This window comes from Poecile atricapillus, chromosome 4 (genome assembly GCF_030490865.1).
Source record: "Poecile atricapillus isolate bPoeAtr1 chromosome 4, bPoeAtr1.hap1, whole genome shotgun sequence".
NCBI lineage: Eukaryota > Metazoa > Chordata > Aves > Passeriformes > Paridae > Poecile > Poecile atricapillus.
The window spans coordinates 67,287,571-67,305,129 of NC_081252.1; the positions used below are offsets into that span (position 1 = coordinate 67,287,571).

The 17,559-nt window shown below is 35.3% G+C and overlaps 1 protein-coding gene across 5 annotated transcripts in view; it reads right to left on the bottom strand.

Annotated features, from left to right (window-relative positions):
- Window positions 1-941: 941 nt before the first annotated feature.
- The window catches only part of GRK4 (G protein-coupled receptor kinase 4), a 33,432-nt gene continuing 16,814 nt past the window's right edge, over window positions 942-17,559 (bottom strand). For 4 of the 5 annotated variants that reach the window (XM_058837153.1, XM_058837155.1, XM_058837154.1 and 1 more), the window contains 11 exons: window positions 16,142-16,234; window positions 14,409-14,472; window positions 13,537-13,677; window positions 11,014-11,204; window positions 9,874-9,911; window positions 7,007-7,096; window positions 6,244-6,452; window positions 5,306-5,443; window positions 4,568-4,705; window positions 2,562-2,684; window positions 942-1,159 (listed from right to left, as the gene is read on the bottom strand). In XM_058837153.1, the coding sequence (XP_058693136.1) occupies window positions 1,106-1,159; window positions 2,562-2,684; window positions 4,568-4,705; window positions 5,306-5,443; window positions 6,244-6,452; window positions 7,007-7,096; window positions 9,874-9,911; window positions 11,014-11,204; window positions 13,537-13,677; window positions 14,409-14,472; window positions 16,142-16,234 (1,279 nt within the window). In that variant the 3' untranslated portion in view covers window positions 942-1,105. Of the gene's footprint in view, window positions 1,160-2,561; window positions 2,685-4,567; window positions 4,706-5,297; window positions 5,444-6,243; window positions 6,453-7,006; window positions 7,097-9,873; window positions 9,912-11,013; window positions 11,205-13,536; window positions 13,678-14,408; window positions 14,473-16,141; window positions 16,235-17,559 lie in introns of those variants that run through there. The other variant, XR_009277500.1, reaches the window with a different exon arrangement.

A 17,559-nucleotide genomic window follows, 5' to 3' on the forward strand; every position in this document is an offset into this window, starting at 1 on the left:
TTTGCCTAACTTTCAAGCAACTTTTGTCAGTTTCACTAATGAACATCAGGTAATCATAACAAACTTCAATACCAGCTCCACATCTGTATAAGGCAATCATTAAAGACATGTTTTAATGTTTCTGTTTTAAAAGGCAATAAGAAAAAAAATATTTACATAATTAAATTCAATACTTAATGCTACCTTGCCCTTCCCCCAATGGCAGTGATTGCTGTCAACCCTAGAACATTGCATATTACAACATAAGCAGAGAGGACATTAGTAAGAAGAGCCCATGATTTGTTTTTTAACCCATTATAAAACCATAGCATCATACTTAGAGTTTAAAACAAATTCATTTACAGAAAATAAAAGGGTGTCCCCACAGGTAAAAAGAAATCCTTTCAATAAACACAACAAAGTTTTCAAAATATAGTTATCAAATTTTGGCATAGGTCAACTGGCATGGTTCATGCCAAGAAACTCTGTGGAGAAGATGTGTAAGATGGGTAGAAAAGAGAAGAATGGGATACTTCAGTTTGTTACAGGATTAAGCTAAATGTTCAAAGCTCTCTTTATACAGAAATGGAGAAAGATTCTACAGAGCCTGTTAATAAAGAGCAATTCCTAATAGCTGGCCACAGAGCACTGAATTCTTTTTCTTTTCTTTAGCAGTTGCTTGAGAGATACATTAGGTAATAGCACTGCCATGCTGCTGGATAATACCAGAATTATTAAATTTATCAGTACAGCAATTTCATAGTTAAGAAAACTGCTAATAAAGATCCTAATGATCAAGAAGAGTTTTACCAGGAGCATATGAAGTCAAGTTACAGTGATGCCATAGATATTATCTCTGTGCTTTAAAATCCTTTTAGTATTTCTAGATTCATTCCACTGGGGAAAAAATAATCAAGATAAATCAAATACATACAGAAACACACTCAAATGGCACTCATTGCTTTTTGTACAATTAAGCTTTAGTGAAAATATACATCTTAAAACAAATGAAGTACAAATGTACAAAAATCCTTGAACTCAGATAAAAAATATATATAATACAATTTGCTACAGAGATATAAAACATTTAACTTTTGCTCATCCTTTCTGATGAGCATAAAATGATTTAAAGTCTGGAGGACTCCTGCTCATCATCACTGCAATCAGATTTAAAGCAGACCTGCAAGAGAAGACAAACAGACAGCTCAGCTGCAGAACTAATACTATTGTTTATGTGGGGCTTTTTTGGGCACAGAAAGGCTGAGGGGGTGGGTGTTTTTCAAGCACATTTTATTCCATCCTAACTAAATGCTTTGGGAAACTCAAAGGAATCCACAATCTCAACCCCAAATCTCAAGTCGTTAAAATTTAATTAAAGTTCTTTCCTTCTTTTAACTTCACAAGACAATTAACTGCAGTCCTATTAGTTCTCTCAAACCATATTCATTTTTTAGGACTTCTCAATACATAGAATCATATTCTGGGATAATTTGAATCCTGCTGATTTTTGGCTGGAAAATACTAAGACACAAGCTTTAGCTATGTGAGAATATTAGTACACTCAACCATCCCTGCTATTCCATTACTCAAAGTGCGGGAAAAGTGTACTTGAAAAGGTGAACTAAAAATGAAAGTACTATTATACATTCCATTAGCATTGTACCATTTTAGAAAGGTGAATTGCTAGCTGAAGACAAAAGATTTCTTCATGCAATTTTAATACACAGCCTTGCTGTGGCTACTTAGTGATACGCACCTAGCACTTTTAAAATTCCATTTCTGCTTGAAAGCAAAAGTAATTTCTACCCAAGTGTTCACTATTGGAATATACTCAAGTTTCTCAAGATAATTCCTCTCTAAGTGCAGGCACACTGAGCAAGCAGAATTCTATATGACATCTTCAACTGCAAACCTTTACAAATAGTCTACTTCTTCCATCCTGTAGACAATTACAAGACATGATGTGTCTTCTCGGTGGTAAATACTCAATCCTCTGACCAAGAAATTCTTCTACTAAAGAGTAGAAGTCTGTATGTAAGAAAAGGCTGTGCATTATCAGCTATGTAGAGATCTATCATGTCATTGTTTCGGTGAAGGCATTAAAGTGCCTAAGATATTTTAACATTTGTTTTGCAATGCTTCTCATTTATTTTGGGGCTATTTCTACTTATTTACTTATTTATTGGCTAGATACTTATTTTTGCTTATAAACTTATGTATTACTAGTTTTTACACAGGGCGTCAATTATCTCAGAAGACATATCCACAGTTTTCATTAAAAAAAGGCAAAATATGTAAGAAGCAAGACCCAAATTAACCTCTTTAGAAAAGGAAGGTCTATAGCACAGCTTTTGAAAGAACCCACTACCTTTAACCCAGTAACTAGAGGAGAACAGAACGCTGAGGTAGGAGTTATAGGGATTGCCATAATTTCTGAAATGTGGTGGAGGGACAAAGCCGTAACCAAACAGATTTCAGCAGTTTCAGTATGCAGAGAACAACTTGGTTTTCCTACCACAAATTAATAATAATAAAAAAGAATGGAAGTTAATTTTCTTGTGAAAGAAAAGAAATGTCCTTACCTCTCCACTAAAAAGTCTGTGAAAGAAGCCTCTCTTTGGCTTAGGAGACTTCTCTCTGTCCGGTGACACAGTACCATCATTTTCATATGCATTGATATCTTCAAAGCATCCCGTTTCAATCATCTTTAAAACATATGAAATATAAATGAAATTTCTATAAAAGCCTATCAAACAAGTTCCAGGCATTATCTATTTACTCTGCCTGGATACTACTAACACTTAAAAATTCATCAGCCAAACTACACCACTGTCTCCAAAAGAAGGCACAAAGCTGACATTGGCTCTCCTTGTGCACTCAACCAACTAAAGGATAGCAATGAGAGCACTCTCACACAGGTAAGCATCAGGTATTCCCTTGGTTTTTTTGCATTCCTGCTTTCTGCTCATAAGGCAATGAAGAGAAGCTTTCAGAATCAGAAACACATTTTCCTTTCAGGTATTCTGTTCATTCCAGCACAGTCCAGACAAAAAAAGGTATCATCTCTATTCCCTGGACTGAACTTAATTAATAAACATGACATAGGAGGAAAAAAAAGATATAATGAGTCTCTGGAGAGAAGCAAGGGATTTTGAAATCACCTTTGTGTACACAGAAACAAAATAATGGGCACAGAAAGGACAGCAGGAAGAGTGAATGCCAAAATGTAACCAACAGGCAGGGTCAGAAGGGGGGAAGTGGCTAATGCCCAAATCGAGGTGGCATTTACCAGTAAGTGCCATCCGTACATATCTGTCACAACAGCAGGCAGCCAAATGAATGTACCTTGTAGAGGAAGAGAGGACATAAAGAGGAATAAGAAGAAATGCAGCCTGCTTTTTTTGTAAGCCATGGCAGTGGGTAAATTGTGGAATGGTGAGAGAAAGTCTTGAGACGCAAAGATTTGAGGGAAAGTTCAGTAACATGAATTAAAAGAAAAAATAAGCACAAATGTACAATGAAATCTACAGTTCTTCCTTGAAGAAAACTAATTGCCATCACAAGAATTTCACAACTACATCCAACTTTATCCCTCTCTGCAGGGTTAGTTATTAGGCCACAGTGCATTTTTTAATGACTAGATCATATTCTGAAGTTCAGAATTACAACATAGCATAGGAAATCCTTCTTTCTCCAAGGTTCACTGTCTCTCAGTGAAAACTTTTTATGTCAAAGGACAGCTTTCCAAATATCCTTCTTAATGCAATGCAAAAAGCAAAAGGAAAACAAAAGGGAATGTACTTTTTCCTCCAAATAGTTCAGAAATTGCTCCTCTTTTCTGTTCAAGCTTTAACGAAAATGCAGTCATACTGAGAGAGAAACAACACTAGGAGAATTCAAGACAATAGTAATTTCAGAAAGTCACGAATAAATTATAATGGGGGGAAGGCATTCATAACAAATTTAAGTAATTGTTACTGAGTGCTCTTGCTGAAACAGTAAACAGGATTTGAATTGTATGCAGAGACAGAAGAATTCGAGTACTCTATGCAGACTACTAGAATATTCATTCACTAGGTACACAAAAAAAACTTTTAAGGGAAAGTCTGACTCAACTGATATTGACCTGTTTGTTTTGAAACCTTGAAAAAGATGAGTCTGCAATTCTGTATTACTGTCACTTGGATACTCTATTGATACACAGGCTATACACAAACAGCTTGCACTGCACCTATTTGCTTTTGAACACTTGGAATAACATTCCATCCCTCTCCTGTGAACAGCAGTACTGAGTAACATGTGACTGAAGAACAAGGAGAGGGTGGTCCTACTGATACTAATACTGTTCTGCAAGCTGTGCCTATGATGACAAGATGCCAGACTTCATTTTGGCAAATTTGCCACAGTGCACAGTTTTTGGCAAGTTGTCTGTGTTTTCAGAATTTTTTTTTTCTGAAGCCTGTCAGCAAAGAATTCTAAAGCAGAAACCTCTTTACATCTCCTAGAGAAAATCATTAAAATTACGTATTTTATTAAATATTCTATACTTCTGTAGTAAAAAAATAATCTTCTATGAAATGTACATTACCTCATTTTGCCAAGGGATTGAGACACAACCCGTCACAAATTTGGAATAGAAGTCATCATCTGTGGTATCCAGGTTCACTCCTTTTACTGTTGAGAACTGCTCAATGTCCAGGACATCTTTACAATAAACGGCACGTGGCTGCAGTACAATACAAGATTGCTTCATTAAAGTTTTGGATTTGGGGACTTTAAGTTAGGTTTTATTTTCCCTAAATAAGCAAAAGGGATCAAAATGTCTGTAATTTTACATTTCATATTGCTGATCAGCAAATTACACTATTTTATGGAACAGAAATACAAACATTCTCTTCATAAGGCAACTGAGCAATTCTATCCATCCTGCAAGTAACAGAAAAGAAATATCAAAGCCAGAAATAGCTTGTCTGGATCTCTTAATGGTTGTCATAATTCACTCATCTTCTGTCACCTTCCTTTCAACTCCAGAGTGTTTTCTTCAAAGCTATTCCTCATTTCTTCTGCATCTGAGCAATGGAAGTGGATTTTTAAGGTCTAAAAAACCAGCTACAATTTCCCTAGGGAAATACCACTATTGCAAATTGTTCTGTGATCTCAGATGAAATAACACAAAACAATTAGTTATCATCAATAGCTACAATGGCATTCTCCTACCAGTGTAACTAACTTTCAAGGCTTTTCTGGAGTTCATATGATTGCAAACACAGAATTATGACAGTTCTTGCCTTTTTAGATACTAATCAAATCTGTCTCACCTACTTACATCTGGCAAGAATGGAGGTTCTAACATGTTAGCTTCCAGCCTCTTGAAGTTGATGTTCTTGAAAATAGGATGTTGCTTTACAACAGCAGCTCCTCCTTCAGTGCAACCCAGTCGTTCCCCTGGATTTTTAGCAAGTAACTGCAGATACATGGAAAAAAAGCTGATCCATGATACAATCCCACAAAAAAAAAAAAAAAAATCTACATACATCTCTTTCAATCTGTTTATTTTGCTACTTGGCCCCTTATTAGATAAATTTATCATGTATCAAAATTAACTGGAAACCCAAACAACTACATTCTGGGAACAAACATATTTTCAATAGACAAAAGAATCCCTGAAAGTACACGATTTGAAGATTATGCCCAAAGTTACATGAAAATATTTTAATTGATGCCACATTGAGAAGACTTTATAGTACAGACTTTGCAGTAGGCTTTCCTTTCAGGAAATACACTTATATATTTTTTCCTATAGGCTTAAGTAATGCAGATATCTTGCATGAACTAGTACAGAAAACTTGTGAAGCTTTCTGTATAAATTTAAGAACAGACAAGATAGAAAAAAAAGCCATTTTCTTGTAGATAATGTTTTAGGTGAAGATACTGGTGTACTACTCAGCCACTTGTTCCCATACAGTATCCAAGTTGAGCATGCTATAGTACTCCAGCTATAATTACAAGTGGTCCAAGCAGTACTAGACTATTCCATTCATGCGATGAATAATCAATTTATGCAGCTTTCATCTTGAGAAAAGTTCTGAATTCTTGAAGTTTGATAATTGAACAGTTCATGAACAATCACAAACTTTCATGTGAATTAAAGAAAGGTTTAAGAAATCCAGTTCTGAAAAAAATTCAAGATTTTGAAATAAAGTAGTTGGTCTCTTTAAAAGGATTAGAAATTTAATTTTCAAACCTCTACGTCTCTTCACCCACCATCCTGCAGATGGATTTTGCCTCCTCTGAAAACTTGTCTGAGTATGTTTCCTGGTCTTCCTTTACTCTCCGGTCAATCTCATCCCGTTTAACTCTTTCCTTATGCTTCCTGAATGGAGACTGTCCTTCAATCATTTCATAAATCAAACAGCCAAGACCCCACCAATCCGGACTGAATGTATACTTTTCGTTTTTGAGCACTTCTGGAGCTACAAAACAAAAACAAACACATACAACATTTCACTTTAAATTGACTAATTGTATATATTGGAAAAAACTCTCAGGTACTCGCTTTGGATTCTGGGCAGACATGTTTGTGTGACTCCTCTGTTCTTCAAAGAAGCTTTAATTTCTACAGTGAGAAGTCTGTTTATACTCAAGAGAGAAACTTAATTTCTTTAATGCTTAAACCCATTATTCTTTAGAGAATGAAAAAAAAAACAAACTGAGAATGAAGTTTTCCAAAGCATGGAAAGAAATGTACTGTCACAATAATTTCTCTGTTTACCTGTAATCATAAATCTCTTTGAATCTCAGAAAAATTAGGTGCTTTCTTAAAGTTCTGCCCAAAGCTAGAATTTTCAGATAAGTTTTCAAGTTTATCAGTAGGCTTATAAGTAAGTACTAACATCTCCAAATGCATATAATAACCTTTCTTCTTCCCATAACATGTCTAGTAAGCAATCCAGGTCCAATACAGTTCTTATATTCACAAAAGCAAATTTTCTGGTAAAATGTAACTAGCAAAGGATGTTTTACATACCCATGTATCCAACAGTCCCAACACGTCCTCGGACAGTTTCACCTTCTGGGATCTGCACAGCTAATCCAAGATCTGAAATCCTGATATGTCCTATTTATGTTAAAATAAATTACACATAGTCAGCAAAAATAATGAAGTATTATCACTCTTAAAATAAAAAATTTCTATTGTACACCTCATAAAAAAACCCACTGCAAAATATCAAAAATATTCATATAGCCCTAAGTTTATTTAACTTGAGAGCATTTTATTCAGCTCCCCCTTAAAAATGTGAAGAAGGAGAGGCACAGATATAACTGATTTTCTGAAGGTCATACAAAAATAATTTGCTCTTAAGCACTCTAATTCCTAGGTTTGGCATAGGTTGCTGTTCTTGGACAAATAGAAATGCTCATTTCAGATTCTGTATCTCTGCATCAGACATTTGTGGGTTTCCATTCTGTATACTCACCACAAGCACTTAGCTTTCTGTCTTCTTAATAAAACTTCAAATTAACTTAATTTATTCCAAATGAGAAAAAACTGTAGCTTGTACTGAGAGAGCTTGCTTTCCTGTAATGAAGTACCCCAATAATGCCAAACACGAGTACTTGGAATAGCTATCCCCACTTCCACCCCAAATCAAGATCAGCACAGTCAATAACCTACTCAGAATTGTTTATATTGTAACATGTCAGTTCAATTATGGGATTTCCTCTTCTCATTAATCACTCCTAAGTGGATAACAGCTTCTATGGCACTTTATCAGCCAAATTTCTCAAGCTGATGACCTTCTCCTATCATGCATGGCCTTTACAGCTGTACCTTGAACAAAGAAATCATCTGGCAATAGACTGGTTTGTCATGCACTGCTCAGTGGGGTGTCACTAAAGGACACAAAATGATTCACATGAACATCTCTCAGTGTTGGAACAGGAAAAAGTCACTTTATTTTCTGACTCCAGTATTTATAGCTTCTCGACAATGACCAGGGATCGGACAATCAAGTTACTACTTTCCCAAGCACACTGGTCACACAAAACATCCATCAAAAGACGTTTCTTAGAAGGAATGTGATAAACAACCCATGTTTCTAGAACTTTCATGGGAAAGTAACTAAAACTATGAGAACATTATCAGAAGGCTTTAATTTTTTGGGGCGACAGTGGGGAACCAGTCCAAGCAGGGCAGTGGGAATAAATCCACCCCATCTACTCTCCCTTTACATTCCCACGGACAGATATAGTTCTTTGTTGGATAGACTCACAGACTGTTTCATGTACATTCAAGATATTTCAAGGCAAGAATTGTATTGCCATTTTAATTTAAAAACCCATAAGGTACTTTCTTAATAAAAAAAGTAAAAGTCCAGACAAGACAATTACATTTTCAATTCAATTTTAAAACAATCTTGTATAAAAATTTATTGCCAAAAAAAAGAGCAAAACCCACACTTAATTTTCTAATACCACTTATAAGCAGGGATACTGTTTGCAGAGACAGCACAGACTCACAGAATGATTCAGGCTGGAAGGGACTTTGGAAGGTATCTAGTAAAACCTTCTGAGCAAGCAGGCAGCTCAAGGTGTCCAAGGCTTTTTAAATACTTGTTTAGAAAGCCTCCAAGAGTGGACACTGCATCACCTCTCTCGGTAGCCCATTCCAATGCCCAATTAGCCTTTGTGCATATATGCTGTAGCATTCAAAAAGTTGTACAGCATCAATGTTAGTTAACAGCATACTAATTTCTCATGTACATGTGTTAGATAATCAGGGGATGGAGAGAGAGAGTGGAGAAAGTCAAGTACCACTCTGCATACTGGTTGGAAACAAGTAAATGCTCTGGAGCAGCAAATGCTATTTTAAATACGTTCAGATGTTCTTCTATTCCCTGACATCTGATGAACCCCTTTTCAAGTACAAGATCTGAGCTCCTGAAGCGATTTTCTAATTAGTCCCCTGTGCTCTCTGGAACTGGATCAAAATATCTCTGGCAGAGAGGAAGCATTCTAGTGCAGTCCTGCAAGGCTACATTTTTCCTCAAAGAAACCTTCAGCTTTTCCAAGACATTGCTGGAGAGAAAAATTAAAGAATGCATTTGATGTCTAGCAAAGCTTTAGCTCTTGGAAGGTGACTTCTCTCAAGCATCATCTTTTTTGAAATTTATCAGTCAGGACATGCTGACTTTGAAAAAAAATACTGTGGTAATGACTTTAAAAACAGTTTTTCCTCAACTAAAATGCTCAGTTGTTACAAGAACAAACTTGTAATATTCATCCACAACTTAGAAGAGAATTCCTGTACATGTTGCACAATCAGTTCAAAAGATTCTGGTAATGACTTGCATACAAAGTCATTAAAGAAAATTAATTTGGCTTTTGACAAACAAAAGACTAGAAACATTTCTTCATATTGTTTGTACTTCCTTGATTCCTTCCAGCCACATATGCATCAGGGACCATCAGACATCTTTTAGTCAAAATGGTAAAATATAAATACTTCAGATTTCTTCTTACTGTCTAAACATTCTGGTTTACTAAGTAAAATTCTGGTCCCTATCTGACAAATCATGTTTCCATAGCTGAAGAAAAGACAAACAAAACAAATCCATATAAATGTTTTTGAGATTTTAAATCAAGAGGAGGGGGAAAAGCAGGAGCAAAAGTGAAAAAGTAGCCATTTGAAGTTGAAAATTTTCCCTTCAAATATAATCATGGCTGACCCCCAAAGTTTCCCCCTGCTTTCTAAAAAGCAAGGCAGCATTTTCTTTGGTAAATTAAGATTCATCAATTAGGTCTCTTTTCATGAAGAAATCCCTTACGTATCTGCCATGGTGTTAATTAGAGGTGTAATTCCTGATTTCAAAATTAATTTTAATTTTTACTTACCACAGTCATCAAGAAGTATATTCTCAGGCTTCAAGTCTCTACAAATAAAATAACAGAAATGTGAATTAAACAAAGACAAAACTATTACCCCTCAAGTGCAACAGATTCAACAGAAGGCTTCTTGGTTCTGACTGAAGAAATTTTTCAAGTTACACCTATAAATAAAAAAAAAGCTGTGAAGCTGACAGCCTATAATGTGAATAGTTTAACCAGAGAACTCAAGTTATAATGTATATTGTTAATTTGATTTTTATTTTTATGTTATTTTATATATATGTGCATTTGTGGTATGCATCAGTAAGCATGTGGACTGAGATGTCTCTTAGATTTATTTTACCATAAATATAAGCCAGAAATAGAAATGTAAAACCCAGCAGTTGGCTAAAGAATCAGTTATTGGAGTAGATTATTAAAAACGATAAGCATATATACATGTATACATACAGTTGTGACAAGAAGAAGAGATTGAATAACATAAAAGAAAATGTTACACAGCAGAAGTATAAAGAAAGTATTCCCAGTCCACCACTAAGTTTGTTTTGCTTGTTCTGTAATATTAATGCATGAGGGGTTAAATGATGTATGTATAGGGACAAAATAGAGCATTGAAATCATACAATCTCAATTGCAATGCATAACACTTCTGATAGTTTCATTAATTCAAAGCCAATAATAAGTTTATTGGAAGAATCTGAAATGAAAACAGAAGACTATGCCTATGCAGAAGGCTATGACTATCCTGTTACCCTTGTGAGCGTAACATGCAGTGCAGTCAGGGACTGCTAGAGCCCTCTGTGAACTACTTTAGAGTGGGCAGGAATACAATCCCATACTCCTAAAACTTATTTATTAAAATCATAAATTAATTTGCTTTGTAAATCATGGTTTTAATTTCATTTTACAAGCAAATCTTGAATCAACTTTATACTGTTTTAAAATATATCAAGCATCAAGATCCAAATCAAGAAGCAAGAAGACATAAGAGATATATTCCTAGGGATATGCCATGAAAAGGACAACTCAACAATCTTTTTTAGTCTTTTCCTACAAAATTAAAATACAAACTTGTTTTAGTAAGAAACAATATGTTCAATGCTGAAGAGATGTGGAAAAGTACAAGTAACTGTAGATGACACTCACCTGTAAACAATTCTCTCCCTTTGCAAATCCTCCAGACCACAGCACAGTTCTGCAGCATAGAAAATAGCCCTTTCTTCATCAAAGCCAGGATTTCCCATGTTATATATGTGAAACTTCAGATCCCCTCCATTCATTATGGTTAATACTAAACACAGGGCATCTTTCGTCTCATATGTATAGGATAAACTAACCTAAAAATGGGCAAGGTGAGAACACAGCCATTATTCATTCATAAACTCCAAAACAATTCACAGATCTTTTTTCCAATAAAATCAACTTATGAATCCTTTTTCAAAGCAAAAAGAACTAAACATGCAAGTGGAAAATCACTCTGGCAGAGTACTGGAAGACACAAAGGAATTGAGACTAATTTGCCTGTGTACACAAACAAAACACTCAACACAAAAGCTCAGTGGCAAATCAGTTTAGATACCTGAGAGCTCCACCCAGAAAATAACTTTACTGATGATGCCCCACAGTTGCATGTTACTTGTATTACTCTTTGTCCAGATAGCATGAGCATATTCCTTATTTTATTGGTATCTCAGGAATTATGCACTGCCAAACCATCTTCCTGAACTACAAGACTCAAAACTGCCCTAGAGAAACTCAATTTATTTTAAACCAAATGTATAGTTTCTATTCCTACCCCTGCCTCCCCCCCACCCCCCTCCAGTAACTGCATATTTCCCTGATTTAGAACTTGCCAACAGTAAAGGCTCAGTACAACTCCTCAAAGTCTTTCTTCCCACTGTACTTGAAATGTGGTGCTAATAGGCAAAGACAAAACACCACTTTTTTTTTTTTCAGGTTTTAGGTAAAAGATTCTAAGTCCATTTAAAGTTTTAAGGTAGACTTGTGAATTAAAAAAAAACCCTCCCCATTTAGCACATGTAATATACTACAAAATTTAACTGTTTAAGTTACAAATTCATTTTCAACAGAAAAGCTATGCTACGCAGATGATCATCTGGTTAGGATCTTCAAAATTACCTAACTTGTACTAAGAGCAATGGAATTCAAACATATACTTAGCTTACATTACGTAAACAAATTAGGTAAAAAAACAATTTTTTTTTACTCAATAAATGTATTTTAAATGCAGTACAAGTAAATAATTGCTTTAATCAAGTAATAGATCTAAATACTTCCTTTAGGAGCATAAATACAATACTGGAAAATAAAACAAAAATAAATATAGAAATCAGCTACTCGAGATGTAGATTCCCATTTGGTGGTTTTATCCTGATGTGTCCAGCTGTTTATGACTGTACCTGTGACAGAGGCATGACAAGTTATCTACCCACTTCCAAACCAGTATTACTGCAAATGCTAGACCTAGATCTTCTCTGTTGCATAAAAAACCACCACTGGATAGCAAGAGGAAAATAACTCATGCTCATTTTTATAAAGCAATTTCAATTTCAGCTTTTGATTTGCAGTGTTTACATATGCTGAAGAAAATGTTAATCAGAAATAGAAGTTTCACTGTTTTAGTAATTTATGGATAAATTCAGATACTCTGGATTCAGTTTCAATCAGTTTAAGCCCAGAATCCTTGTGCAAAAATAACATTAGCATATTTATACAAAACCATAATTTACAGTAGTTTAAAATATTAATATATCTGGCCAGCAGGTTCTTAATTTTTCTTGTAGCAGGTTCTTAATTTTTCTTGTAGCTGGAAGTATTCTACAGTGAGGGGGTTTTTTTAATACATACAATATATCAGAAAATATGTACATACATATTTTATATACATATAAATAATATAAATATTTTCACTATCCTCTAAACAGGTACTTTAAAATCCTCTGAATAGCAATACATATAAGTGTTGTATAATATAAGTAAATGGATTTCAAACCAAAGCAAAACATATTTGAAATTAACATTTAAATGACATTTCAATTAAAAAGTAAACATTACCTGGGGAAAGTTTTACTTGGTGTATCTTTGAACATTTTTTTCTTTCACTGCTTAGTAATTAGAGCTACTAACAGACCATAATTTACATAATAGCATCAGGATTAGGTATTAAGACTAAGATTTCCATTACATGGAAGTTCCATAAAAAGTTAATTGTTTTACATCCAAGATACCTCTTTAAGCTTTGGTACACAGCAAAGCAATATAACCTGAATCAATACACTATTAAAATGTCATTTTTATCTTAAAATATATCAGCAACAGAGTAACAAATGCTATGAAAATACCTCAGGATATAAAAACTCAACTATTAAACAGAAGACAAAGATTCAGTAGCATCAGCATGCTGAAACACAGCCTTATTTCTGGCTGTGACAAATAAAGCAGGTGGACCAAAAAAAATCCCTGAGCACAGAACTATTCCCAATCACACATACAACATATTTGTTATTTTATCAATCATTTCTCTTTACAGTCATGCACTCCCTAAATCAATTTAAAAGAGTTTTGTGCCCACAAGCTCCTGGAAGAGACTGAAATGAAGTAAACAAAATGAGATAAATTTCTGAAAATAGATTGGAAGTAGATACTTACTACAAACCTACTATTCACTTTTTCTAGAATCTTTTTTTCATTTAGAGCCATTGACTCTCCTTTCCTCTTCTTTATTCTCTTTTTTTCTAGCTTTTTGCAAGCATACATTTTTCCTGTTGCCCGTACTTGACAGGCACACACCTACAAAAAGAAGGATGGTGTGTCAGAGATGCTTGAGGTTTTTTAAAATTTTTATTTTAAAGACTAAGTTTAACTTTCTTTTCAAAATCTTTAATGGTCTCAGAAAATTATAGTCTGTAAGCATCAATACAGAGCCTTCGCTCATGAAACAATTTTAAAGGTTCACAAAAATTGTAACAGAAGTAGAGAAAGTGATTATACAGAGGCAAACACATTTCTTTTGGGGTTAAATAGTTTTGTAAAAACTGGATCCTGTGTTAGTGAAACAAATTACTACAGTAACACTGTTAAGTGTCTTAGTACTGTTAAGGACACATATTCACATCACAATCAAACAGGAGAAACATAATGGTAATTTAGTAGCATGGCTTCTCCTTCCATATAGGGCTCTGGTTAAAATAAGCATGGAGGGGCAGTTCAATGAATTATAAACAGAATTAATAAAACCTATAGATTTTAAATTAGATTCATGAATATTCAACATAATAAGCAAATTGCAACTAAATTCTCATTTCCAAATTAAATTTCTAAGCAGAAGCAACTGTTATCAGCCAGTTTTCTGCAGCTTTGTGCATGACCTACAATGCATAAACTAAGACATCAAAACCATTTGTATCAACAACAGTTTGCCAGGTGATGTGTCAAATCCAGATTGACAGAGACAAGAGTTAAGCAGACGCTTTCTTTTATTCCTTAAAACCTGCCTTGCAGAAATATACTTTTGCACTCACCTCTCCAAATCCACCTTTGCCTAGTACTCGGTAATGCCTAAACGTGTGTTTGGTTACTGGCTGCCTGATTAACAGAAAGAAACAATTATTGCAACAGGAATTACAAATGTTAGTAAACCCTCCCCACCCCGAGGTCTGTCTTCATTTTCTCCTTTCTGTCCTGACGTATTTCTGAACAAATGTTGCCTTAACATCATGTAGAAGTACTATAATAAGCTGAATTTCTAATGAAGGGGTGCTGTGCTAAGAAACGTGGGCTCCCTCATGTGGTCACCAGGCACTGCCAATAGCAGGAAGAAAAGCTGGTCAGCTCGGCCCTTTGCTGCCCACAGTTAGAGCCTGTGTGTTCCCATCACAGGCCATTTACCACCTCCTGTCGCCTCCCTTAATTGACACGCTGGCATGCAGAGTGCACTTCAATGGGATCATGCTTACAATGTGGCATTTAAAAGGTAAACCATTTCTGATTTCACTTTGTTTTTTTCACAAAATAAAGAGTTGTGATATGCAAGAGCAGTTCAAGAACCAAATTGTTAAGGTATTGAGGCAGAGAAGGAGGAACAGATAACTGGAAGCAGTAGAGCTGTTGACCACTCTATGCTAAAACTCTCCTAAATGTGTCAGAGCAGGGCTATTACAAGGTAGTGGGTTTTTCTGTGTTTTGCTTTAAATGAGCATTCATTGTTACTGCAGCTTTGTCCTCAGGACAAGAGTGGAGGTTCATTTAGTAGAAAATTTGAGTAACACACCTAGTTTTCTTACTGGCTTTTGCTACCAATTCAGTAAAATAGACACTGGATAACTGGAATTTACAACAAAATCAGAGCTCAAGCACCCTTAATGTTTGAATATATCATCACAATACCCAGGGGGCTGAATTTCAATCAATTTGTAACAATTTCAGCCTTCTGAAAGACTCTGGACACTCATCTAGTATTGATACGGAAGGCCAAACTAGATTCTGAGATATATATAAATGTATATATATATACATATCTTGCTATCTTGTAATTACTAGATCTGTATCTATACCACCCTAAAAAACCCTAACAGTTAGCCAATTGCCCAGTGGGTTATAAAACTAGATTAATCTGTTTATTAACCACTAATTAGACCAAGTTTGAAACTAAAGGATGATAGTATTCCCAAGAAAGACTGGTATTCCACTGCACACTTGACAGCCAAACATTTCTGAATTTGCATTTACCCAATACCACTTAAAGAGTTAAGATTTACCACTTAAAGGCTACAGACAGACAGTTCCATTGGAGTATTGGTTCTCTTACTGTCCATCAACAGCATCCTTTACTGTTGCCCTGAAAACTCAGCTTCTGAGCTTGCTGACATGGTTTTCTAAGGACTTTCCCAGGACAGTAACTGTAAACATAGATATGTGTACATTCCTTCTGTTATACGTCCTGTGATGGGCATCTCTCATGGCCAGTGCAGTGAGAAAGTGTTATCCTGACCATCCAATCCCTGGCCATGGTCAGAAGCCTACAAATCCTGGGAGGAAAAATAAACGCTCTCTTTTCTTTCACCACACCTCGACCTGTGTCCGTGTGATCTATTCATCTTCAGCGGCAACACTTTACATCTTGTCTTTCAGATCATAATTTCTTAAGACAGGCAGTTTCCTTTAGCATTCAGCTCTACAGCATTTCCAGCATAAAAATCAAAATTTTCCACAAAGCAAAGCTAAATTATAAAGCAAACATCATAAATAAACTTACTTTTCCAGCCATTTCCACTGTAAGAAACGGGAAAAATACACGCTCTCCTGGTAAGCTTCAAAAGGTCTTTTGCTTAGGTATTCATGGACAATTCTAGCAGGAACATAAACAGAAAAATAAAATCCATCTTATTCTGAAAAAGGCTCCTGTTGAAGCAGGAGGTGCTATCAATCTACAGACATATATTTAAACATATTGATGAAGCTGTAGGCAGAAAGACATCGCCAGTGTGGTCTACAATGGTTTTAACCTAAATGTCTCAAAAACTGAGTGCCTGTTATAGAAAAAGGTTCCTATCAAAACCCTTGTGAAGGCCTAACTACTGCTACTTATAGGAACTAGACACTTCGACCTCTACACTTTTAATGTCTTCAAACCCTCTTAAACACCAGCTTCTCAGCAGCTATTTTATGCATGTATGCATATATGACCTTTGAAAGTATCTACAAGTTTTAACATATTCTTTGGACACTGGTAAATAAAATTTTATTCTAGGATTTGAAATTGAAGTGCAAAATGCCATATCCAAACCATGAACACCAAGTACCTTATCATTCCCTTAAAAGAAACACACCAAGATGGAGGTGGGGAGGGAAACAAGTCATTTGAACTGTAGTCAAGTATTTATTAGAGGAAAGGGAATGACCTACATGAGACAGTCCATCTGAGACATGTTTTATGAGGTGTTCTCACACAGCCCTTTCAATCTTATAATCTCAGCTTGTTACAAAGCATGCTATTTCTGTTGCCAGGGAGATGACCGAAGCAGTGACAAAACCTGTAGTCATCCCTCAGACATGATCAAGCACGCCTTGAAGAACCAGAAATATTAGAAACATAAAGGCTTTAGAAAGACATGTAACACTCAAATACGTACCATCCCTCCAAGAAAAGCCTCCCCTGCTACTACTGTGTGAAATACCACTGCATGACTGCAGAACAAAACCGAGTTGTATTGTTTTGTGTTAACTATCACAAGTAATCCTCCAATCAGCCATCTTAATTCCACATAAGTGTTAGCCTCAGTTAAACTTGTTTTCAAGAACCTTAAATGTCTAACATTGTTCATAAACCTTTCAAGCTTCAACTTATAACTTCATACTTTTCTGAGTACGTTCTCCATGGAAGAGAATTGGGCTTTCTCCCCAATCCAGTCACTCAAGAAGTAAGAATACAATAAAGAGAAAAACCATTTATCTTACAGAATTCTTGGTGGCAGACGACAGTGTGATTTTATGCAAAAGCAGCATTAAAGAAAAAGCTCTGCAAAAGTCAAACATCTCAATCACATCTGAAGGAAATTTAGTCCTTTAATAAATCTGTTCCAAGTTTCTTCCTTTACTCATTTCAGGAACTCAGTACTTCTGGATATAACAACTTCATCTTTCACTTTCCTTAGAAACACACAAATTTCTCTT